The sequence below is a fragment of the Dunckerocampus dactyliophorus genome, chromosome 6 (assembly GCF_027744805.1).
Source record: "Dunckerocampus dactyliophorus isolate RoL2022-P2 chromosome 6, RoL_Ddac_1.1, whole genome shotgun sequence".
Lineage (NCBI taxonomy): Eukaryota > Metazoa > Chordata > Actinopteri > Syngnathiformes > Syngnathidae > Dunckerocampus > Dunckerocampus dactyliophorus.
Window position 1 is genome coordinate 7,280,509 of NC_072824.1, and position 23,844 is coordinate 7,304,352.

Here is a 23,844-nt window from a genome sequence, read left to right on the forward strand (position 1 = left end):
GAACAGTGGAGCTTCTCATTACTGAGTCCTACTGAGAACATTTTTTGTTCTGGTTTGGAGAGTTTTTTGTTATTTTTTGAGCGATGGTCATAAACTGTTGATCAGCTGATAAACAACCTATTTCAGTTTAATTGTTGTTTTCAATAAATGACTTTTTCAAAATGCTTTTTGTCTCACTCCCCCTTCTTGCTGTTGCATATTGCAGCTCTACTTAAAACCTCATTAAGATCCAAATGTGCAAAATGCAAATTCTAGTAATTTTTCAACTGGTCTTAAGATTTTGATGAGGAGTGTGTAGTACAGTATGTGTATATCACAAAAGTGAGTACACCTCTCACCATTTAACTACATATCTTTTCTAGTGCAAATATACTTTAGAGCAGTCAGTGTGCAGCTTGTATAGCAAGTGTCATTTCTATTCACTTTCTTACGCAATTTTATTGCAAATTTTTTGGGAAAACCTCCTGTGAAATCCTGCAGGGCTGCAGGGATTAAAGGCTCGATAGTTGACTTGCTGTACTCACCTCAGCCTTCTTTAGACAGCAACGGTTAAGCGCTGCCTCCACTGCCAGGTCACGTGACAATGATGAAAGCAGAAAAGAAAGACAGGAGGCGGTGTCACATGACCGAGACTTTACTGATGTGGCAGACCCTGTTTGTGTCATGCGTAAGAAAAGACGCTGATGATGACTGAAGCATGCTCAGCAAGAACACGGTCTATCTTCTTGGTAGTGGTCCATGCAGCGTGATCCAAGCAGGGGGCAAAGTCTCAGACCCCCACACTGGAAGCCCGTGAAGAAGGTACAGGAAGTTGTAAAAGAACTGAAGCAGAGCTTGTCGCGGAGTGTCTTTGTATTATCTAGCGGGTGCCACCTTGTCCCTGCTGATTGGTTTCCCTTTGGCCACACTGGCTGCTTTGGACCGGGATCTGGCGGTGGCAGCGGGGCCCGATTGCGACTGGGCGGCTGCTTCCTGTGAAGCGCTGCGCCGCATGGCCGTGGTGTTCCTGGGTGGTAGAACGGGGGCTGTTGGGGCTCGGACAGAGAGCAGCGGTCTGGACGGACCTGCTCTCTGGGGAGAGGGGCTGTCGGTCCTGCAGTGGGTGGAGCTAAGGCTGCGACGGGTTCCAAAGAGGACTCGGAGGGGCATCCGAGGACTGCCGGAGTGGACTGGGACACTGGCCGGACGAGGATATGAGCACGAGGATCTGGATGTGACAGGTGTGGACTTGCGTTGACTGCTGACAAAGCTGGGTCCAGTCTTGTGGTTCCTGAGGACAGAAGAGGACAATGAAGTGATGTTTGGTTATTGTAGACAAGGACGAAACTTAAGAAAGACAACAAACCTGGAATGTGATGACGCTGACGTTGCTCCTTTGGTTTCAGTCATCTCAGACAAGGCGAGAGGAGAGGGAACGGCGACAAGCTTCCCTGGAGGTCTTTTGACAGGCGTGACGGGCCTGGGGATCCGACTTCTGGACATGGTGGAGTCCTGCTCCTCTGCCGGCTTGAGATTGGAGCTCCTCCTCAACTCGTCCGAGGTGTGAGTGTCCTCCTCTGAGCCGGCGGTGGACAGAGTTTCTGAGGCCCTGCGACGCTCGTCATCTCCAGAGGACAACGAAGACGAGGTCCCGGACAAGATTCTCCTCCTCATCCAACGACCCTGCTGCCTCTGTACCAGGACGCGGGCCAAGTCCTGCTGTCTGGCTTGTCGCTGAAGGCGAGCCCGTGTAGAAATGGAGGACGACTGCTCTGAGTCTTCTTCTGAGATGAGCACAGGAATTCTGCTCTTGATTCTGGGCTTGATTGCTGCTGGAGGTTCAGAGTCAGATTTGTGGACCTTTGATGCCTCCTCATTGGACCATGCTGGTTTCTGTTCTGGAGGCTCTGGTGAAATGGCTTCTGGGACGGGCTCCAAAGACTGAGGTAGGACAGCAGGACTGTTCTCAGTGTGGAGGGTTTTGTCTAAAGTCGACTCCAGCAGAGGGTGGAGTATCTCTGGCGCCCCTCCTGATCCGTGGGTGTCTCCGTCTAGGACGTCCCGCTCTGTCTCCCGGATAGCGTGACCGTTGGAAGACATGACGTTAAGGTGGGACGTCTCTGCAATATGGACAAAAGTGCGCTCTACTTTGGTAAATGGGGGTGATGCAGGGGCGATGGGTGGAGAGGACCTCATGTCCGCTCTGAAAGCCGGAGACAACCGGCCCGTCTCTGAGGTTTCCACATTGATGCCGTCTCCAAAGAGGAGGCGGTCTTGGCGGGTGGTTGGACCAGAAGGCGTGGCCAACTCGCCTTCCAGAACCTGGTCTCCACCAGACGGGGACTTTCGAGTGTCTCCGGGTGAAAAGAGGACCAGGGTTTTGGACGCGTCCTCCAGGTCCGGGTCAGCATCAGCTGCCGAGACGTGTCCCCTGGATCCCCTCTGGTCCTCGGCCATGAGCGTCGAGGGAGCGGCATCCTGGCTCCGCTCAGAACTCTTTGGACTGGCCTCACTGTCTGACTCGCTCTTGGTCACGTCGTCGTCTTTTGGCCCTGGGGTTTCCGGGACATTGTCCTCGTCCTCGCAAGTGGTGAAGCTGCGGCGTTGAGGCAAAGTCCCTGTCAGCATGACGGTCAGGAAGTCAGCCCGCTTGGCCTGCAGCTTCGGGAGGATGTGGACATGCTCCCGCTCGTCGCTCTCAGCCTTGGTGCGGTAGTCCGGCGATGGCGGCGAGGGGTCGCTCCGTTCTGGGGGCAACGACACCTGCAATGCCACACAAGAAGTAGAGAGTTGGACACACGGGACACATCAAAGTGGACAGCTGCTTTAGTGAGTCTTTGGTCAGATAAAAAACACTCACACGTTTGCCCCCAAAATCCTTTTAATATGGTTTTGGTTTCACACAAGCTTGTCAAGATTGTCGAGATTACACACAAGAATAGAAAAGGCACAAAAATGCATTGCAGTCCGTTTTCAAGTGTTTGGTAAAGATTAAACACACGTCCTATGTACATACATCTTATGTACATACGTGTACTGCTTAGCATGCTAACTATTTCTACAACAGTGTATATATGTACACGTATCAAAACCTTCATGCTTTGTCGTAAGAAAATGTGACTCTTCTTTGTCCACACCATCTTTGATTTATTGCAAAAGAACATTCCGCTATTTTAGCCTAGCGTAGCTTCAAAAACAGGAGGCAAGCTAATGCTGTGGAGTAGAAAAGAGACTTTTAAAGATGTTGTTAATCGTTCACATGATCTAACCTTGATTTAACTTTTCATACAGATTACCTTTCATATGGACAAAATTCTTATCTTAGCTAATGGATGCTAAAGAGGGCTAACACATCAAGTATTAATTAAGGATGTGTGCTACACAGGACGTCCTGTTGAGCAGGTATGTTATTAATAATAATGTTTCTTTAGTTTTCTCTTTCAAAGCACCACTCGTCACGCAGCGCAAAGTCAGCAAGAGCATTACTTGTACGTTTTCACCCTGTTATCCCAAAATACTTTACAGATGCAAATCATTTATCCTTTCCACTGTCTGATTTATGAGGTAAAAATACAATTGTTTGCTTGATTTCGAGGTAAGTTTCACTTCGCCAGATTTACTTAAATAACACTTTTCCTACAAAAAAAAAAAAAACCCTTCATAATGCTAAAGGTCAACCGCAAACTCAGCATCAACCAAACCACATCACATTTTCTCGGTCTCGTGGAAGCTCGTTGAAAACAAATAAATGACAACACAAATAGCAGCAGTTAGCAGCCAAGCTAGCAATGATGCTCGCTAAAGCAGCTTTGAGTCACCACACGCTAGCTTTTCTTTTCACATGTCAACAACTTCTCGTGCTTAAAACGCGCCACATGTGGACTGAATACAAGCTTTGTCACGTTTAACAGAACATGGCGGTCTTGACTCCGCCTCTGCCGCCAACATTAAGTGTTTGCATGTGCAACAAAAAGTTAGCAGCTAGCCTAGCTTATACATTCTACAATAAAAAAGTGAATACTCCTGAAGCAGCATGAATGCAAACAGGAAGTGGTGCATATTCTGTGAATTTAGCCCTTAAACTCTGTGAAATAAACATTTCTTTGCTCACTTCTCATGTTGGAAGCTCCAAGATAGTCAACTCTTTTTTGGGGGAGATAAAACTAGCAAGCTCCTCCCCATTCTCAGCAACCAATCACCAGGCTCTAAGCGTGTGGCATGCTAAGCTAACAGTGTAGCGTTATTGCGTCCATGTCAATGACACTGATAAAGTGCAACAGTGGCGACAGCAAACATGGCGAAAAGAAACTCCAGCGCGTGGGGGCGGCCAAGGGTCACAGGTCACAACGTGACTACTGTAAAAAGTAGGAAATACGCGCGCGCGCGCGCACGCACACACACACACACACACACACACACACACACACACACACACACACTCAACCTCAGCCACCAAAAACTGAGGTTAACATTAGCATTAACAACCCCAGGACCACCATGCTAGCAGCCACACGCTAAGACGCTAACAAACATTCAGTGTGATGAATGTTAAACGCTACAAGCGACAACCAGCAAAGACGTAAAAAGACGCGTGATAAAGTCGTAAAGCAGTGGAAAGACAAATCTTCTTTCATGGACGCCGCCTACAGGAAGACTGGAAACAGGACTCCGTGATGACTCGACATCCTTCATCACAAAAGTACTAACGCTTCCTGCCTCACCTCTGACCTTGTGCAACATGCTTGCTTTTAGACTTTATTGCGTCATCAGCACCATCGTATATGTGTGTGTGTGTGTGTGTGTGTGTGTGTTTGTATGTGCATGTGTACCACCAGGGGGCCGGCATGGCTAAGTGGAGATGATTAGGTCGTTAGTGTGTCTTTAACTGATGCTCATATTTACACTGACGTCCCTGTAGGGGGCGCTCTCAGCTGCTGTTCTTGTTCATGAGTTTAGCTATCATGTGCTGAAGTTGCGTCCGTGACACGTTGAGGACCGAGTGTCTGCTGCGAGCGGGCAGCGTGCCGGCGTGTCGCCGCCGAACAGAGGCGGCGGCCACGTGGGCGGGGCTGCTCTCGGCCGAGCGGCTCCTGTGGATGAAGGTCCCGCCCCCGTGGGGGTACTGCTCCGTCTCCAGGGTGGAGGAGGAGAAGACGTAGGAGGCCAGCCTCCTCAGCTGATTGGGCCGCGGCTGGGGGCGGTCCTCGTCCAGCTGCAAACAGACCAATCAGAAAGAGGGGGGAGGGGAGGTTAACCACAGGAAGCCCATTTCTTATTTGTAATATTTGCTTTTTTTTTTTTAAACACGACAACTACGCGCCAACACTGTGACGTGGCTTCCTGTCCTCGTCTCCTCCCCCTCCCTTCCCTGAGCCAATCAGACGGGACAAGCTAACAAGGGGGAGGAGCCTGGGGAGAGCGAGAGAGGGAGCGTCTACTGTTAGCTTGACGTTAGCAACTAGCGCCCTCTAGCTGCACGAGTAAAAGTGCAAAAACCAAAGAAGAAGAAGACGAGAGAGAGAGGACGAGACAGACGAAGACAGACAGAGACAGAGGGTAAGATGAGGAAGAGGAGGACAAGTAAAGGACTAGTTCCTAAACTGTGCTTACCCTCAAACATCACTTTTTTCCTTCTCGTCTCGTCCCTCTGGCTCCCTCGCTCTTTTCTCCTCAGGCGACTCAACCTCCTCATACTTTTTAAAGGAGCAACACACACAATGGCGCTCCTCCGGGGGCGGCGAGCCAGCTCGGAGGTCACGGCCGGTGCCAAAATCAATCCAAAGAAAAAGTGACTCAAACAGTTCTGACGTGTGTGAGTGTATATGTTTGTGTGCGTGCGTGCGTGTGAGATTAAATGTGAACACTCATACGTCACATATGAGCCACCAGACCTCAATCAGCAAGGAACAAAAGTCACACAACACAAACAAGTCATATTTACACACACCTCTCAAGTAACAAACATCCAGCAGCTTTTTAGCAGGATGCTAACAACACACCGTCACACACCACAAAATAATAGCCTGGTAACCCACGGCTATCTACCACCACAACACTGTTAAACGTGCTAATGTGGCTAACTGCTAGCGCAAGATTTCATAGTAGAAAGTGTAAATGCTAAAGTAGCTCACGGCTAACAATGTTCTGATGACCTTGTGTAAAGGTTAAAGTCGGAGCAAGCGAGATGATGACGTCATTGCTATTATGTTCCTGTGGGGAGCGCTAGCAACAAGTTTACACTGTGTTCCAAATTATCATGCAAATGATATTTTTCTCTGATTTTGCTAAATAGTTAATGTCAAATACAGTCATCATAATTTTCCAGTCATCAACCTTTAGAGTACAATTTGTATGTTAAGAGTTAGGCCTGTCACGACAACAAATAATTGTTGCGCTACAAATTATCGGCGATAATTGATTTTATCGACAACATCTTCATAGACCATTTTTTCATTAATTGTCATGAGAAGTGTACTGCGCATTTGAACCACTAGATGGTATACAGGTAAAGTGTACGGTGTACCTGTGTGAGACATTAGCTTGACACAGACGTTGCCTGTTAAGTATGTTTTTGCAACATAGCCAGCGACACCGTTTTTTGGGAGGAAGGCACCGCTGCCTGGGGCACATACAACGGTAGTTTTTTTTCTCCCAGTTGAGAAAACTGTCCGCGTCGGTCGTCAGTGTTCATGCGCTCACCGTGTTCACTCTGTTTATAAACTAAATGTTCCCACACTGTGGCTGTCGGCTGTGGCATTCTCCTCAAAACCCATCGCTTCTGTGTCTTCTGCATGTTAGCGTATGCTGCCTCACCACGATCACTGCCACACCCTGTGTCCACTCACTAGTACCCCCGCCTCCACAAAGAGGCTGAATGAGATGAGGGCCAACACTCTCTGTTCATTTCACTATAAAACCAATGCGCACAGACAGATGCAGCGTGAACCCTCCCGTGTGCACAGAGAGACGAGCTGGTGAAACACATGCACGTTTTTTTTGTTTTTTTTTAATTGTTCGATTAATCGATTTAGCGATTATTGTGACAGGTCTAATAAGATTATTTTTGTTCAAAAATAAAAAATGCACTGTTCCACATTATTATGCACAACAGAGTTTCAAAGCATTTCTAAGGTTGTCAAGGACCGAAATGGTAATTGGTTGAATTTGCAGCATAAGGAGGTCATGTTTATTGAAAGCAAACGCTATTTCAATCAGTAACATTTTGCATGTTTAAGATAAGATCCGTTCTTTGATATAACCTTCACAATTCTTACATTGAACTTGTGAGTTTTTGGAGCGTTTCTGCTGGAATTTCTTTGCAAGATGTTAGAATAACTTCGCACTGCTGCTGTTTTGTTGTGATCTGCCCCCCACCCTCACAGATGTTTTGCTTGACGATGCTCCATAGATTCTCAGTTGGGTTGAGGTCAGGGGGAAAAAAGGGGGCCAAACCATGAGTTCCTCTCCTTTTGAAGTATGCCCATAACAGCCAATGACAGAGAGGTAGGTACTCTTTGCATCATGAGATGGCACATTGTCATGCATGAAGGTCATTTTGCTACAAAAGGTACGGTTCTTCATATTGTACCATGGAAGAAAGTGGTCAGTCAGAAATGCTACATACTTTGCTGAGGTCATTTTCACACCTTCAGCGACCATAAAGGGCCTACCAGCTCACTTTCAATGATTCTGATCCAAAACCTGACTCAGACACCTTCTTGCTGACATCACAGCCTTGTTGAGCTATGCTGGCCATACTCTACTTCATCCATCCGGACCACCCAAGGTTGCACGGCCTTCATCAGTAAACAGGTTTGTTTGAAAATTAATCTTCATGTATTTGTTGGCCCACTGCAACCGTTTCTGCTTGTGAGTATTGGTTAAGGGTGGCCTAATAGTTATGCATAACTGCAAGCCTCAGGAGGATCCTACACCTTGAGGTTCATTGGACTTCAGAGGCACCAGCCGCTTCAAATACCTGTTTGCTGCTTTGTAATGGCTTTTTAGCAGGTGCTCTCTTGATTTGATAAATTTGTCTGGTAGAAAACTTTCTCATTATGCCTTTATCAGCACAATCCCTGTCATCTGAATCAGCCACAAATTTTTTCACCCTACGAAGTGGTTTGTGAATTATTGAATGTTTTCATGCCTCGTCCAAGGCAGTGCAATATTTGATGCTTCTTTGTCAGCAGAGAGATCCTTTTTATTTCCCATATTGCTGGAAATCTGTGGCATGCTTAATAACGTGGAACATCATTTTGAGTAGTTTTCTTTAAATTGGGCTCACGTGGCTAATTAACTAATTATGACAGTTGCCCGAGATTGATATAAGTAATACAAAGAGCCCCAAGACACAATTCCATCCATGAATTTAATTGAAAAACAAAAACATTTTATGTTTATGATACTAAAATCCTATTTGCACAATAATTCAGAACACAGTGTAATGTGCTCCAGGATGTCTTGTTCTCACACAGAAGCACACACACATGGTCAACAGCATACAAGCAATCAGGTAGGTGTGTGTGTGTGTGTGTGTGTGTGTGTGTGTCTGTCTGTCTGTCTGTGCGTGTGTGTGCGTGAGATTTGCACAGCACAGAATGCGCCACCTGCTGGTGGGTCAAAGTTCAGTGAAAAGACCACCCATGAAAACAAATGGCGGCACATGAATCAGCAAGTCAACAAGCAGCGTGGAGCATCTCGCTCAGAGGAGACCTTTGATGACGGCAACGACATGAAGTGCATTTCTACCACTTGCACGCCATCAAAGCTCTCATGTGATTGGCTGGTAGAGTCTCTTACCACTCTCTGAGGTCCAAGGGGCTCGGACTCTCTGCGACGGGGGCGTCCTGAGGGCAGCGAGTGACACGGGGAGTGGGCGGGGCTTCCTCCGCTCCGCCGCGATGCCTCCTCATCCCTGGCATGCGTTTTGGGGCGGACCACCAGCTCACCGCCTGGAAGGACACCGCACTTTTACATGAGGTCACATGAAGCCGTCTGTCGCCATGACGACATCAGCTCCTCCTACCTGCGGCCCGGAGCTTCCTGCGCTCCTCCTGCTCCTCCAAAGGGCGGAGCTCCTCAGGCTCCTCGTCCGTAGTTCCCGAGGTGGTTGGCTGGAAATCACGTAGCTCCGCCTCCTTGTCGATGATCACCCACTCCTTGCTGTCAAAGTCCTCCTCTTCGGCCAGTGGCACAGAGCGGATGAAGGCGTTACTGTGTGCCTCCTGGTCCACCGATGCTGCTGACACTTCCTGCCTGCCACTCGCCTGGCGATCGCCACGGCAACCGGGGTCCACCGACAGCATCTGCGCTGGCTGAGAGGAGTACACATGACGAGACGGCGAGCCCAGCATGTCCATCCTGGACCTGGAAGACATGTCAACTTTAGCAGCTATAAACTTGAGGTTTAGCAGCAGGTGGCTAAATGATCAACACCACCTCTGTCCATAGGCGTCAGCGCGGCCTTCAGCGGCTGACAAGCGGTCAGACTCGGGACTGTTGACTCTGCGGTACCGTAAGGACCGCCCCTGACCCGTGGGCGAGTCAGGAGCTCCGCTACGAAGTGGTGACACGGGACATGCGGCGCGGCCCGCCTCCTCCTCCTGAGCCCCCTACAGACATAATAGTAATGAGTCATAACGTCTTAGCATCCCTGACTGCTGCTTTCAACCAACCTTGTTCAGGCTGATTCTGAGTCTGTTGCGGTTGAAGTCGGTGTCATCCCAAGCCTCGCCGGGTTCGCCGCCAGGTTGGACTCCAGACTCCCCGGGGGTGCGGCCGGACGGCGCTGGCGGGGCGTTCTCCTGGTCGCTGAGGTGCTCGTCCTGCAGGACGTCATCTGTGTTCTCACGCTGGGGGTCTCCAGGGACTGGCGTCACGATGGCGCTGTGCACACAACACGTCAGTGAAAAAAAGCATATATAGATCAGCCATGTTTGATGTGAAGATGGCTTCTCACCCGACCATGGCGGCGGTGGGCCGTGTGTTGTGCTGTGGTTGAGTAGAGGCGCTGGTGGACATGGTAACATCACTTCCTGCCTTCTCCCAGTCAAAAGGCTCGTTCTCCGTGATAATTCGCTCCTTCATGCTGTTCTCAAACACCGACATCAGCAGCTGCAACCACACCACCAATATGTCAGACCACACAGCGGACACCTGCGGTGTGCTGCCGCCAGCCTACCTGGTAGTCCGGTTTGGTGTAGTAGTCCAGCGTCAGGACGTGGTCCAGGAACACATTGAACTCAGACGGCATGTGTTTGAGCAACATGCGATGGTCGTAACGCTCTTTAATTTGACCCACTTGTTCCTGCACACAACAGCAACACAGCAGACTAGCACTACAACTGGACTCAAACTAGACAAAAAATGGACTAGAAGCAGACTGTTTTGGACCTTGTCTTTGATCTTTCGCCATGGCAACTGTCCAACAGCAAACTCCACTAGCATGTAGAAGAGTGACCACAAGTCATCATGGCGACCCATCTCCTGCAAAACATTCAAGTGAATTTAAAATGTGTAAAACTACAAAGACTGCTTCTGTCGACATGATAGGACAAGCAAAAGGGGGCGCCGTTGCGACAAAAAAAACCCTCACCTTGTTTTTATGAGCATTAACCGAAGCATAGCGCACTGTCCCTCTGAAGCCTGCTACCGTCCTCGGCTGAAGACAGGGAGTGACATCATCAGCTTTACAATTATTCAAGGTTCAAGGCCAAGGTTGAGATGAAAAAAAGCAAAATTAAAATGAAAAGAAAAGAGCAGCAGGAGGTCATGGTGGATGATATTATAAAAAAAAAAAACATTCTAAATGTGACATGTGACGTGTTCATTCACTGTTGATGCAGCCCCTCGGTTGCTATGGCAAACACTCACATCCCTGGGTAACCATGGTGATGATGAAGGCATGCACGTCAAAATCATAAGTCCAAGAACTGGCTGCTAAGAACTGGAAGAAAAACAAAAAGAACACGCAAGAGACAAAAAAATGAAACAAATCATAATAATGATTACAAGTAAACGTCACGGAATGGAAACGTATAAAATAATGAAAAATAATGTCTACAACACACAATATGTACACACATACACAAACCACGCTGGTAAACATGATAGTATTCACCGTGCTAGTACACATACAGTATGTTACATACAATGCTCATCTGCCAATGGCTGCTATTTGAAGCTACTAGACAACATGCCAATGAACACCACTGACACCATGCTATTGAACACCATGTTAGGAGGACATGCAGTCAGGTCAATGAAAGTCCTTACCGGTCGGACCTCCCCTGTGGTGTTGGTGTACTGTCGGGCCAGACCAAAGTCTAGCATGTAGCACTTCCTGTACGTGGATGGGAGTCGGCCCATTGCAAAGTTCGACTGCAGGAACGAGAGAACATTTGTCCTGGAAGATCACTTTAGCAGCGCTAATAAGGTCTGTGTGTAATGCAAACGACGTGTTGAATGCACACATGGCGGATTGTTGTTCTTACAGGTTTGATGTCACGGTGCAGGAAGCCCACTGAGTGGATGGCCTCAATAGACTCCAGGATCTGCTTGCCCAGTCTCAGCGTAGTGCTCATGGTGAAGGTCCCTCGAGGCTGACTCCGCCGAAGGTCAGCCAGGTTACGACCCTGAAACCGTAAAGGGCAAGCCACCGCTGGAAGTCAGACCGCATGACGGGTTACACTGTCGAAAATAAAAGCCAGTGCCTCTCACCTGAAGCTGCATGACCACATAGTTGAATTTGTCGTTTCTCCCACAGCCGATGAACTTACACACGTGGTTTTTACCTGCACCACAACAAAGCATGTAGAGCAAAATGGCATCATGTGGTGGCGCACCCTCCAGGACCATAGCGACTCACCCTGCAGCTTCTTCAGCACAGCCACCTCCATCTTTAGAACTTGTTTGGGCTGCTGGGCCGACTCCACCTTCAGCGCCACGTTCTCTCTCGTTAGCAGGTCCAAAGCCTCATAGATCTCACCGAAGCCGCCGCCGCCAATCTTCTTCAGCTAAGACACAGAGTGCAAAGTCGCACAGTTGCATCACATAATGACAGTAATGATATCTGACACAACGACAGCGAGGTCGCACATTTAAACTTGCAGCCACTAGAGGGCTCAGTGACACGAGATGCTTTAACTACCATCTACTGTCCTGTCCACCGAGAACAAACGTGCATGTATGTGTACGCTGTGGTTCTGCAGCTGAGTGTCAACAGGAAATTGATCAGTGAAGTGCAAACACGCCGTAGGGCGCATGCTGTGTTCTGATTGGCTCAGATAGCTAGTGCATTACATAAGTCTTTATTTCAGGATGCATAGAAGAGACGTGAGAGTTGTGCAGGTTCAGACAAAAGTGTGTGTATGTGTGTGTGTGTGTGTGTATGTGCGCGTGTGTGCACATGTGTCAGAGAGACTCACCACTTTCCAGCGGTCTTTGACCATGCAGTTTGGCGGCAGGATATCGGCCTGCTCAGATGTCCCGTTCATGTTGGCGTTGTCCTGGTTGGCGGGGCCTAGGCACTGCATCTGCCAGCCAGACAGAACACGAGCAGCTCCCAGCTTGAACGAGCCATTTATCTGTGGGGGTGGGGGGGTGGGGGGTGGGGGTGAGTACCACAGTTGTCTTAGAGAGGTAGGCGGGGGGACAGGGGTCTCGGTCCAACCTGAGTTCTGAGACGTTGTAACAGAACGCCGCCATTACAAGCCATTCGTCAGCAGCATCAGGCTACGGGCTGGGAGGCGTGGCTGGGGGGTGGGGGTGGCGTGCGATGGTATTGGCAGCAAATATCCATCACATGTGAAGAAGGGAGAGGAGCCTATATCAGCTGGCTCGGGCCAAAGACTTTGATTCCATAATTCCATCAAGGAATGTTGTGGAATGTTGCACCGGACACATCTTCTTCATACTCCTGATGGGGGCGCTAAACTGTTTCTCTAAACACTTTAGTGCCCCCCACAGGAGAAAAGTGGCCGTCAAGCATGCTGATGTGCATGCAGTGTCACGTGCATGCACAGCGTCCAATCAGAGCAACTCTGATGGAGAGGGGAGGGGCTTCTCTGCAGCCGCGAGACACATCGACCAATTATCGCAGAAGGGTGGGACCACAGAGTTTCCCTCTTAAAAAAATGATGATGCAGGCGAGTCAGGATAATTTTGTTTACATCATAAAAGCCCCATGACTAGAAAGATAATATATAATATATACGTAACATATGCAACAAGAAATACAGAAGAGTAAGACCATAGCCTAGCTTTTAGCATTAGCATCAACATTTAGCTTGTCTCAGCATGGCGATGTCAAATGATGCACATTGAGGAACTCTGTGGTCTTGACACTTGACACTTGAACCTACAGGGGGCAGAGGAGGGGAGGGGGATGGACGTGCTCTGCCAGAAGCCAGTTAGCGTCATTCCTGGTAATTCCTGCTGACATCATTCGCAGCTCACCATAGTTCTGAGCTCCCGGAAAACCTGACAGCTTACAACAAATCCTCAGACACCCTATGATCCAAAACAGACGGCACAGTTAACAGGACCGCATAGAACCAGAGGCCCGCCCACGCGGTGACATTACAGGGGACAGACCAAAAAGGTCATCTGGAGCGTCACTACCATGTCTCTCATTGGTCATCATCATAATACAGTATCAATGCAGTTGCACAGAAACATCTGCCATCTTTGTTTCTTTGACCCACATCATTAGTCTAGGATTTAATTAGCAGCTATCAACAACTCAAGCCAACTAGCCTTGTTTGTCATGTCAATGCCACCAAATCTCAATAGCTAAAAGTTGACATGTTCCACTAAATAAGTTTCACTTGTGTAGCGTGTTTCTGTATTAGCTTTCTTTATAAACTGATGTAATATCAGCTGTCATGGTGCTGTTATTTCGATTAGCTTTGTTAGCTCTGTTGGCTCGGTGTTTTTTAACGTTTGAGATAAAAACATAAAATTCACATCCTTAAGTGTTGACTTTTGAATAACAGTAGATCAGAAAGCACACTGACATTGTGTTTCGCTGCTGACTAATGGGAATATTTTCAAATAAATATTTAACGTGAAAACATCTGCGCTGCACAGTCATGCGGCCGAAGTGCGCATGCGCAACTTCACATCCAGCTCCTCAATAAATCTGGCCCGGACTAACCCGGGTCATTAATGAAACATCGCTCCACTGACACCGCCCGGTCCGGTCCAGTTTAACAGCAGCAACACTGACGACCCGACTGACGCTGAATTGGGAGACACACGCACGAGCACCGTGCACGGCCTACCTGGCGCACCTCCTTTTCCGCCTTTTGGGAATCTTCATCTGGAATGTGGTCCACACACGAAACGCCCGCTAAAGCAGAGTCTCAGAACCTAGCCCCCATTCGGTTCAGTTCTGGTGTCCCAACTGTAACGGCCTCGTTCATTAAAAGCCTGCTCAGTCCGGGTTTGGGTGTGCTAGCCGTCTGATTCACCTGCAGCTGGACAGTGACCGGGGCTTAAATACTGCACACGACTAGACCCATAAGGCTCAGGCTGAGCCGGGTCAACTAGGAGGCGCAGGTTCTGCTGCACCAGCCCGTTTGTCCGCACTGCAGCTCCGCAAGCACCAGCGTCAATTCACGTCACTCACTCTGACCACATCCGGTACACCCTATCTAAATAAAAGCACCGTCGAATACTCTTACTGTACATGCGGTAATGCCAATTTGAAGACAATTTTTTGACATGAAAACTACATAGGGTAAAAAACTACAATATCAACCATTCTATTTGTCCACTTAATGTCTGTCCTCTATTGCGGGCACAGTGCACACACTGTAAACCATGAAGTCCAAGAGAAAGGTCAAGGTGACTTTAACAAAATACTTCTTGCATTTATTTTGTTAAGGGAAAAAACTTGCCTAATATGTGCGTGCGTGCACGAGTGTTTCCTGCAGTAGGTGAGTGAGTCGGTGTTATTCTGTCCCACCCGACAAGCAGCACCTGAGCGCCTCGTACCGTCTACCGATTACATAATTTGGATTACTAATCATCAATGTTTGCATTGTATTTGTAAGCAAAGATTTTAGTGTGCATGACACAAAATAAGCATACTGTTATCGATCCCACATCCGGTCCAAGGCCTCAACACACGCGCACACGTACACGCACACACAGGTTGCACGTCGATCAGCTGTTGTTGTTTTATGTTTGGTTTGCTTTCTGACCTGCTTGTTGTTTTCCGTCCGGACTGCTCCGAACCAGCTATCATCCTCATCATCATCATCGTCGTCGTCGCGTCCTGTGCTCCATCTTCATCCTTACAGCAGCATCAGCACCACCCTCATTGGCCGCGCCTTCATCATGGAGCCGCGGCGCCCCCTGTCGACGTGGAGCCTGCCTGACGTCACAGCTTCTGCATTTTGAAACACACGTCAACAAGTCTATCTATCTATCTATCTATCTAGATAGATAGATAGATTGATAGATAGCTAAAGTCAAACAGTAATCAAAAAGACACTTGCTAGTTGTTGTTAGTTGTCCTCCAGAGGCAGCAATCACGTAACCGGAAGTAGAAACTCTGAAGATGGCGGCGCAGGTAGAGTTGTTTTGCCTGGAGAGTTTCCCGTCTCACTTGAGTCCACTTGATCTTCTGGTGTCCAAGTCCCAGCTGAGTTTACTTTTCCACAATGACAATGACCCCCCTACGGTTCTCTTCACCCCGTGGCGGCCTGCCAGTGCCCGCACGCCCGCCATTTTACTGCGCGTTCAGCCGGTCAGCGAGAAGGAAGCGGCGGGCTTCGGAGGTTCCCGAGTCCCTCCGGGCAGAGTGAGGCTCTTCACCAGCGGCTTCTTCCTGCGGCTTCACGGCCTCCAGCCGGCGGGGAGCGGCGGCACGGTTCGGCCTGTTGTGCCTGTGAGCTTGGACAGTGTGGTATTGGGAACCAGTAGCAGCCACTCTTTGGACCGGGACAACGCGTTCAGGCTCAACGCTGACCTGTTGGAACTGTGCCGGCCTGGATGCTGTCTTCTGGCCCGGCAAGGAGAACCGCTGGTCGGGGAGGAGCCAGGGCAGGTGTGTTTTACCCCCAAAATATTGCCATCTAACGGCATTTATATGAATTTAAAGCTGCAAAAATAGTCCTGAAACGTAATGGTTTCATTGTGGTGTTCTGTATACATGATGAATTTCATTGACAAAGTTTTTCACATGTTGAAGAAAACATAAAAAATTGTTACTGTTGTTTATTAAACTTTTTTTCTCTGAAAAGTAAAAATGGAAGAAACGGCAAGTCTTTTACATGATCTTATGCAGATAGCAGACCTGCTGGTGTTGGCGTGCAGCCCAGTCACGCAGGGTCGGATCACGGCTGACACCACCGTGGTTCTGGCGGACTGCAACGACTGGTCGGACCTCCCACACTTAGCCCCACCCCCCAAGACACTCCAGCTGTGCGCCTCAGACTTTGCTCACGCTGCTGCCAGCCTGGGAAGCAGGTTATCTCTCCTGGACAAGCATCTGGGTTCAGGGTCCTGTGGCATCTTGCAGGAGCATCAGTGGCAGCTGGACGTGACCATTATGGACACACGGCAGTGGTTGGAGGCAGACGGTTTCTTTGGCGACGTGGACGGCCGCCTGTTTGTCAACAGACGTCTGCTTATCAATTTAGGACTGTTTGATGGAGAGTGGGTCAAGCTGTGGTTAGCGGGCCGACCCAACAGACTGCGAGCAGCCATGGTGACGTCACTGGACGCAGCCGTAGGAGGCATGCCAATCCACCATGAAGGCGCTGTCATATCAGAAATGTTTTGGTTCAACCTGACCGCAGGAGATGAGACAAATGTGAGCTGCGGCAGCCTGAGATTGAAGGTACACACACTTGCACACACTCACTATGTTTACATGCACTAAGAAAAAAAAATTGCATGAATTTGGTCGAAAGCAGCTTTTAAAAATGCACGTGAACACCTTAATTAGATAGTGTTTGCTTTTTTTGAGGTTGGATTAACACATGTAGTGATTGGAAACTAGAATAATTAAAGATATTTGAATGTGTCGTAGAAAGTTTATTTTGTGCATCAATGGTGCATTTTTCTATGCCTTTAATGCTCACATAACCACAATAACCAAAAACAGATATAATTTAAACACACATTAGAACATTAATGACTACACATAAGACATTTAGAAAGCTGTGTTATGCATTTGACCAGGCAGCTTAGTGGTTTGCAGCATTGACCACAATCGCCCCCTAGTGTTTGAGAGGCACATTGCATTTGTTCAAGACGGAATTAGAGAGTGCATGCAAACTGACTTAACATAGAAGTGTGAAAAATGTATGTATAATGTAAAAGTACTTCTGTTTTAGTGCATGTGAATGTCCATGTCAGTCACTCAGTTCTGTCTCAGAGGTGGCGGCGACCACACGATGGCAGTGGTCGCTCTGACACTTGCTCGGCCAGGCCGCCATTCGCCAGCGAGCTTCATGTCCAGCCAGTGGCATCGCCGTTCTCCAAGCAGCCGTATTGCTATGACGACCTGCTGTCCACACACTTCAGCAGCAGCAGGTCAGCGGACAGGAAGTTTGACTGGATTTGTCGTTTCAAAGTGGTGATGTCATCAGTTGCTGTCCTGCAGTCTGGTGTCGCTGGGAGACATCCTTAGGGTTCCGACCCGAAACCATCCAGACCTGCTGGAGAACCAGAACTCCGAGTCAGGCCCGCTCAGGTCAGACAACCCCATGTTAATCAGGAAGTGACTTTTCCTGTTTCCGTGGTAACCTCCATGCTAATTAGCCATGCTGACCTTTGACCTGGCCCAGGAGCCCAGTTCTGTTCTTCAAGGTGCAGAAGGTGTGTCCTGCTGAGACAGATGAAGAAGAAGAAGTGGGAGGAGCTTATCTGGCTAATAGACTGCACACGTCCCTCTTCATGGTGGCCTTTTACCTTTCACGTCAAAGAAATAAAAGCTTTCTATTCTAACTTTTACCTCCAATCTCTGAAATGGCTTCAGGGCTCGCCTGTCAACAGCATGGTGCCGTCTGGCGCTGTGGTGCTATGGAGTGGCCCATGTCCTGCAGGCCTGGAACAGACAGTGGATGTCATCGCTCGCATCGTCCTCCCCCACCGCCACGGGTACGTGTCCTGGTGCTGTTAAGTGTGCTCGCAGAAGCATGACAGGAGGCGTGGTCACGTCATGTGATGTGTGCTTGCAGTAGCGCTCTGCCGGCATGCACGCTCCTTCTCTACGGCCCGGCAGGAAGTGGTAAAGTGACGGCGGTCAGCGCAGCAACCTACAGGCTCCATCTCCACCTGCTCAAGGCATGACGTTTGGACCGCTGGCTGAGCAACAAGATGGCCGCCAGCCATGCACTGATGCCTTGTGATTGCCGTGCAGGTTGATTGTGTGACCGTGTGCGGCGACACACCCGCCGCCACTGAGGCCAAACTGATGTCGCTCTTCCAGCGGGCTGACGCTGTGCAGCCCTGTGTCCTCCTGCTCAGGAACCTGCAGCTTCTTCTGCGGCCTCGGGGGGTCACCGACGAGGACGGCCGGGTCCAAGCAGCATTTGTCCAGATGCTGAAGAGCGCCCCTGGCAGGTGTGTTCCGCTGCATCACAGTTTAACACATCTGTTTGTAATGTGTGTGTGTGTGTGCGCATGTGTGTGCATGTGTGTGTGTGTGTCAGGGTAGCAGTGGTGGCAACGGTCTGCAAACCCCAGGAGCTGTCTCCTGGCATCATGGCGGCCTTTGTCCACCAGGTGGCAATAGAGAGCCCCACTGAGGAGCAGCGTGACGCCATGCTAGGCTCACTGACTCGAGACCTTAGCCTGGCGAGGGACGTCAGTCTGGAGAGACTCGCCAAAGTCACTGCCGTATGTCGCCCTGACAAGAACGCCCTGGAAATTGTCCAATAGTGTGCCTTTAAGGTCAAACATGTCCTCAGGGCTTCGTGTTGGGCGACTTGAGCGCCCTGTTGGCAGAGGCAGGCAGAGCTGCTTGCAGGCGACTTGTCCTTGCTTGGTGAGACATCCTGAATGTTCCCCATGGGAATCAAGAAGTTCATTCAAGGTGTATTTTTGCATGTCTTGTGCAGCCGAGGTCGGCGGGAAGAGGATTTGTGCTCCAGTGGTGTGACCATCCAGAACCAGGACATCCTCTCGGCGCTGCACACCTTGCAGGACGTCCAGTCTGAGGCCGTTGGCGCCCCGAAAGTGAGTCCCTCGACATGTGCCACTGAACTCTGCTGCCCTCCAGTGGCTGAGGCTGGAAGTGTGTATCAGTAGATTCCTAACGTGCGCTGGGAAGATGTGGGCGGCCTCCAGCAGGTCAAGAAGGACATCCTGGACACAGTCCAACTTCCTCTGCAGCGTCCCGAGCTCTTGTCTCTCAACCTGAACCGGACCGGAATTCTCCTGTACGGACCGCCAGGCACTGGAAAAACTCTGCTTGCCAAGGCCGTGGCGACAGAGTGCTCCATGACGTTCCTCAGGTGAGAATGCTTGTAGTGTTTTTTTAAGTCTGTCAGCTAGCAGCTAACGCTTACATGCAGGTGTTGTTAAAGACTAATAATAACGACATAACGGCTGATAACACATCATGTTGCTTCTTCTGTGCTCAGTGTGAAAGGTCCAGAGCTCCTCAACATGTATGTGGGTCAGAGTGAAGAGAACATCAGGGAAGGTGAATCCCACCGCAACCTTTAAAAAAACAATGATGTGAGGGTCTTGTGTAGGGCTGTTGGCTTGTAGTGGTCAACTAGAAAATACCACCTTTTGCTGTCTAACACCTGACTTTAAGCCAACTTGGCCCCTCCCCAGTATTTCCTATATCTTCATTTACTTGTGGCGGCCTGCCAATAGATTTGGCACTATCCCACCCTCACTTATACTAACACATTATAATAGAATATGTATCTTGTGGTTACAATTCTGTAGACTAGGTGGCGGTATGCATTCATGTTTTTGAGTCAATTTTTGTCTCTTCTTCCCTCCCGACAGCGTCCATTTTAATTACATGCACACGGACAATCATGCAAATTAGTCAGTTAGTCAATAACCACCACCTCCATAAATCTAATACAGCGCTGTGGAAAACATTGCTCCCCGACCAAGTTTGTGTGTGTGTGTGTGTGTGTGTGTAGTTTTCAACAGAGCGCGCTCGGCGGCGCCCTGTGTGGTCTTCTTTGATGAGTTGGACTCTCTGGCGCCCAGCAGGGGGCGCAGTGGGGACTCTGGCGGGGTGATGGACAGGTGAGGGAATGCTAATGCTAACGTGTTGCACTGCGGTCAGTGAACTTAGCATTGAATCTACCAGGGTGGTCTCTCAGCTGCTTGCGGAGCTCGACGCTCTGCCCGCGTCCGCCCAGGTTTTTGTGATCGGCGCCACGAACCGTCCCGACTTGCTGGACCAATCGCTGCTACGGCCCGGAAGGTCAGCGGTCATTCTCTCTGCCGCAGAGACGTGGAGGTTAAGTGGCTAAGTAAGTTATTAATGACGGCGTTTCGTCTCCTTAGGTTTGACAAGCTTGTCTATGTCGGAATTAACGAAGACCGAAGCTCGCAGCTCCAAGTTCTCCAGGCCATCCTCAGAAAGTGAGCACAGCTCCTCCTGTTGGTGGTGGGCGCTACAGCACCAACAATATCACGGCAGTTTCACACGTTGACTGTGTCCTCCTCGATCGTCTTCAGCTTCCACTTGGCCCCCGATGTCGACCTGCTGCAGGTGGTGGAGCGCTGCCCCGCCCACATGAGCGGCGCCGACCTCTACGCTTTGTGTTCGGACGCCATGACGGCCGCCATCAAGAGGAAGATCTCCCTCGTCCACCGGGGTACGTCAAAAGTCGTCGAAGGCCACAAACTCTCAAAGATAATTTTTGTCTCTCTGTGTCCGACAGGTCTTGATTCGGAGGACTCACCGGTCCACCTCTCTGTGGACGACTTCACTGTGGCGCTGGACGGCTTCCATGCATCTGTTTCACAAGAGGAACTACTGAGATACAAACACCTTCAACATACGCTGACCGCAGCCTCCATGCAACATGGCCGCTAACCAGTGTCAGAGACAACATGGCCGCCATGGTAAATGGCTTTCATGTAGCTCTTTCTTCATTCATCTTCTGATGACGTGGCTCATCCTTCAGTGTCTTGCAAAAGGACACGACCACTCTACCACCCCATCAACATGATGTCAGCTTTCCATCACGAATGTAAAACATTGGCAAATGTTAATTCATGAAAAAGTCCAAAAATAAATATTCTTTTACTCTTTACTTTTATATTTGACAGCCGCATGTGGTCGGGGCCATGTCGGCCATCTTGGATGACCCCCTCTGAGCGTTCAATGAAGAAAAGTAGACATTGTTGACATAAAAGTTTCCACTTTATTGATTTGATGTTTCAAACTTGTCATGTGACCCTCTTCAAGCAAACACAGGTGATCACGTGCTCCGTCACCATGGCGACGGCCTCGCCAGAGGAGACGCTCGGAAGGAACGTTCCTTGGCAGAAGTGAGCCGCGTGGCACTTTACATTCCAAACCAGCAGGTGGGGCAGCGCCTTGGCACGAAGGCTAACTTCCTTAGCAGCAGCTAAGTTGTCATAAGTCTAAATGTCAGTCAGACTTGTGGAGGGCGTGGCCGGCGTCATGGCGAGCTCGCTTCGGTCCGTCTCTCGACTGACGTTAGCTTAATGCTAAGGAAGGCCGACGCTGCCTCTTGTTGGAACATGTTGGTACTACAAGACGTCAGCTAGCTAGCGTACAAACTGTCCCTTGAAGACGAGTTGAGCTTGGAGACTAGAAGAACATTAGCAGGAGAGTCGTGGTCAAAACATGGAAGAAGAACACGCTAGGAGTCTTCTCACTGGGGGGGTCATGACTCAGGAGAAATGTGGCATTCTGCTGCAGGTTCTAGAAGACACGGAACATTTTGGCACCACAAGTGAAGGGGAAAAAGAAGACAGAACAGGAAGTTGTCTTCACGAGGCTCACATCACCGAGGGGGGATGCAATGCCCCCCTCGCTGCCCTGCAGCGATGTGAGCCCGGTGGGCTTTTGTATTTACCGCTTACGTGGCCTTGGCTACTTTGGTGCGCTTCATCCTCTTCCTCCTCATGAGGGTCACCTGAGGCCGCTTGAGGCCGGCGATGAGCAGCAGAAGTCTGGGTCGAGACTTGGTGAGCCAGCTCCTCAGCAGCGTCCCTTTTGGAAACCTGCCACAGCGTTAGCACAGTTCTTCACGCCAAACGTCCGACCAGGCCCCGCCCACTCACCCCCACCCGCCCTGTAATGTGCGTCTTTACGTTCTCCTTCTCAATGACCTCTGACCTCCCGACAGACATGTCCTCGTGGACACCCCCTCCTCCCCCCCTTCCTGAGACCCCAACCTCAAAGCCCATCTACCTCACCACAGACCCCCGAAGTTCACGGTCCGCCCCCCCGAGCCCCTCACGTCATTACCAAAGGTTCAAAAAAGTCCGGAGAACCGGAGAGCACGGCGGTCCTTACCAGTTGACCCCACACATTGGTTAGCTTGTGGGCCAGCGCCGCTGTGTGCCGCTTGAATGACAAGCTTGCCGCTAGAAGCTTCACTCTGCACAAACACCAGCTGCCAATCATAATAGGAGGCCGTGACCCGGCCCGTGGGTGGCGGGGGGAGACCCAGCCCACTCAGCACTTCTCAACAGGCGACCAATCAGCGAGCTCAAACGCCTGTTGCCATGACAGCACGCAACCAGAGGTGGAGGGGGCTTTGGCAAGATAAGCATCTGTTTATTTTTAGCATGTTGTTACATTAGCATTTATATATCAGGAAAGAACTGATTAGACACACAATATTAGCCAGTGACTACGCTAACAAACGTACGTTAGCGGCAGCGTACAAGAATGTTAGCCAGTGAGCATGCTCGGAAATGTAGTGTTAGCCAGTGAATACGCTAACAAATGTATAATGTTAGCAAGTGAACAGACTAATAAAAATGTTAGCCAGTGAGCAAGCTACCAAAAGTACATTAGCAAGTGAACACGCTAACAAAAACATGTTAGCCGGTGAGCATGCTAGCAAAAGTGCAATGCTAGCCAGTGAACATGCTAACATACAGACCCTTTCCAAAAAAATTAGAATGTCATGGAAAAGTTGTTTAATTTCCATAATTCCATTCATAAAGTTAAACTTGCATAGATTATAGATTCAGGGCCCACAATTTAAAGTGTTTGTTTATTTTTACGTAATTTGGGCTTCCAGCTCATAAAACCCACGAAAACAGGAATTCTAAAAATTTGAATACTGAAGAAACCATTTACTTCTGTTTTTGCAGGAAAAAAAAGAAAGAAATTAGGATCACATCAAAATCAAAATATGGTACTTTCAAAACGATATGTCAATCTTCAATACTTGGTTGGGAATCCCTTTGCCTTAATCACTGCCTCGATGCGACGTGGCATTGAAGCAATCAGCCTGTGGCATTGCCTGGGAGTTATGGAAGCCCAGATTTCCTTCATGCTTGCTGTCAGCTCTTCTTCGTTGTTGGGTCTGGTGCCCCTCATTTTCCTCTTGAGAATACCCCATAGATTATCAATGGGGTTTAGGTCCGGTGAGTTGGCTGGCCCGTCAAGCACTGTGATGGCATGGGCATCAAACCAGGTTTTGGTGCTTCTGGCGGTATGGGCAGGGGCCAGGTCCTGCTGGAAGATGAAATCTGCATCTCCATACAGATCCTCAGCAGAAGGAATCATGAAGTCCTCTAAAACATGCTGGTAGACTGTTGGGTGACCTTGGATTTAAGAAAGCAGAGTTTACCAACACCTGCACCGGACATTGCACCCCAAATCATGACGGACTGTGGATATTTCACACTGGACCTCAGGCAGCTTGGGTTCTGTTC

General features: G+C 49.4%; 2 protein-coding genes across 7 annotated transcripts; one reads left to right on the forward strand and one right to left on the reverse strand.

The window, feature by feature from the left end:
- Positions 1 to 618: 618 nt before the first annotated feature.
- Positions 619 to 14,253, reverse strand: ttbk1a (tau tubulin kinase 1a). Its single transcript, XM_054779681.1, has 16 exons — positions 12,653 to 14,253; positions 12,408 to 12,566; positions 11,849 to 11,996; positions 11,701 to 11,774; positions 11,475 to 11,615; positions 11,257 to 11,361; positions 10,577 to 10,642; positions 10,375 to 10,467; positions 10,163 to 10,288; positions 9,941 to 10,095; positions 9,657 to 9,867; positions 9,421 to 9,593; positions 9,008 to 9,348; positions 8,782 to 8,933; positions 1,346 to 2,742; positions 619 to 1,270 (listed from the first exon to the last, which is right to left on the reverse strand). Exons 1-16 carry the CDS (start codon positions 12,695 to 12,697, stop codon positions 856 to 858), a joined length of 3,801 nt encoding a protein of 1,266 aa, XP_054635656.1. The 5' UTR covers positions 12,698 to 14,253; the 3' UTR covers positions 619 to 855.
- A 653-nt stretch (positions 14,254 to 14,906) lies between these two features.
- Positions 14,907 to 23,107, forward strand: pex6 (peroxisomal biogenesis factor 6). Of its 6 annotated transcripts, none has more exons than XM_054779683.1 (18): positions 14,907 to 16,036; positions 16,277 to 16,831; positions 17,361 to 17,529; positions 17,600 to 17,689; positions 17,784 to 18,096; positions 18,177 to 18,282; positions 18,359 to 18,561; positions 18,651 to 18,837; positions 18,909 to 18,985; positions 19,059 to 19,176; positions 19,249 to 19,454; positions 19,584 to 19,645; positions 20,106 to 20,214; positions 20,279 to 20,395; positions 20,479 to 20,556; positions 20,653 to 20,792; positions 20,859 to 21,042; positions 21,389 to 23,107. In XM_054779683.1, the coding sequence occupies exons 1-17, from the start codon at positions 15,548 to 15,550 to the stop codon at positions 21,011 to 21,013; spliced, it is 3,174 nt and encodes a 1,057-aa protein (XP_054635658.1). In that variant the 5' UTR covers positions 14,907 to 15,547; the 3' UTR covers positions 21,014 to 21,042; positions 21,389 to 23,107. The 6 variants fall into 6 exon arrangements, with proteins under 6 accessions (XP_054635658.1, XP_054635660.1, XP_054635661.1 ...); XM_054779685.1 differs by lacking the exon at positions 21,389 to 23,107 and having other exon boundaries at positions 17,372 to 17,529; positions 17,784 to 17,895; positions 17,975 to 18,096; positions 20,859 to 21,233; XM_054779686.1 differs by lacking the exon at positions 21,389 to 23,107 and having other exon boundaries at positions 17,372 to 17,529; positions 17,784 to 17,895; positions 17,975 to 18,096; positions 18,180 to 18,282; positions 20,859 to 21,233.
- The last annotated feature ends 737 nt before the right edge of the window (positions 23,108 to 23,844 follow it).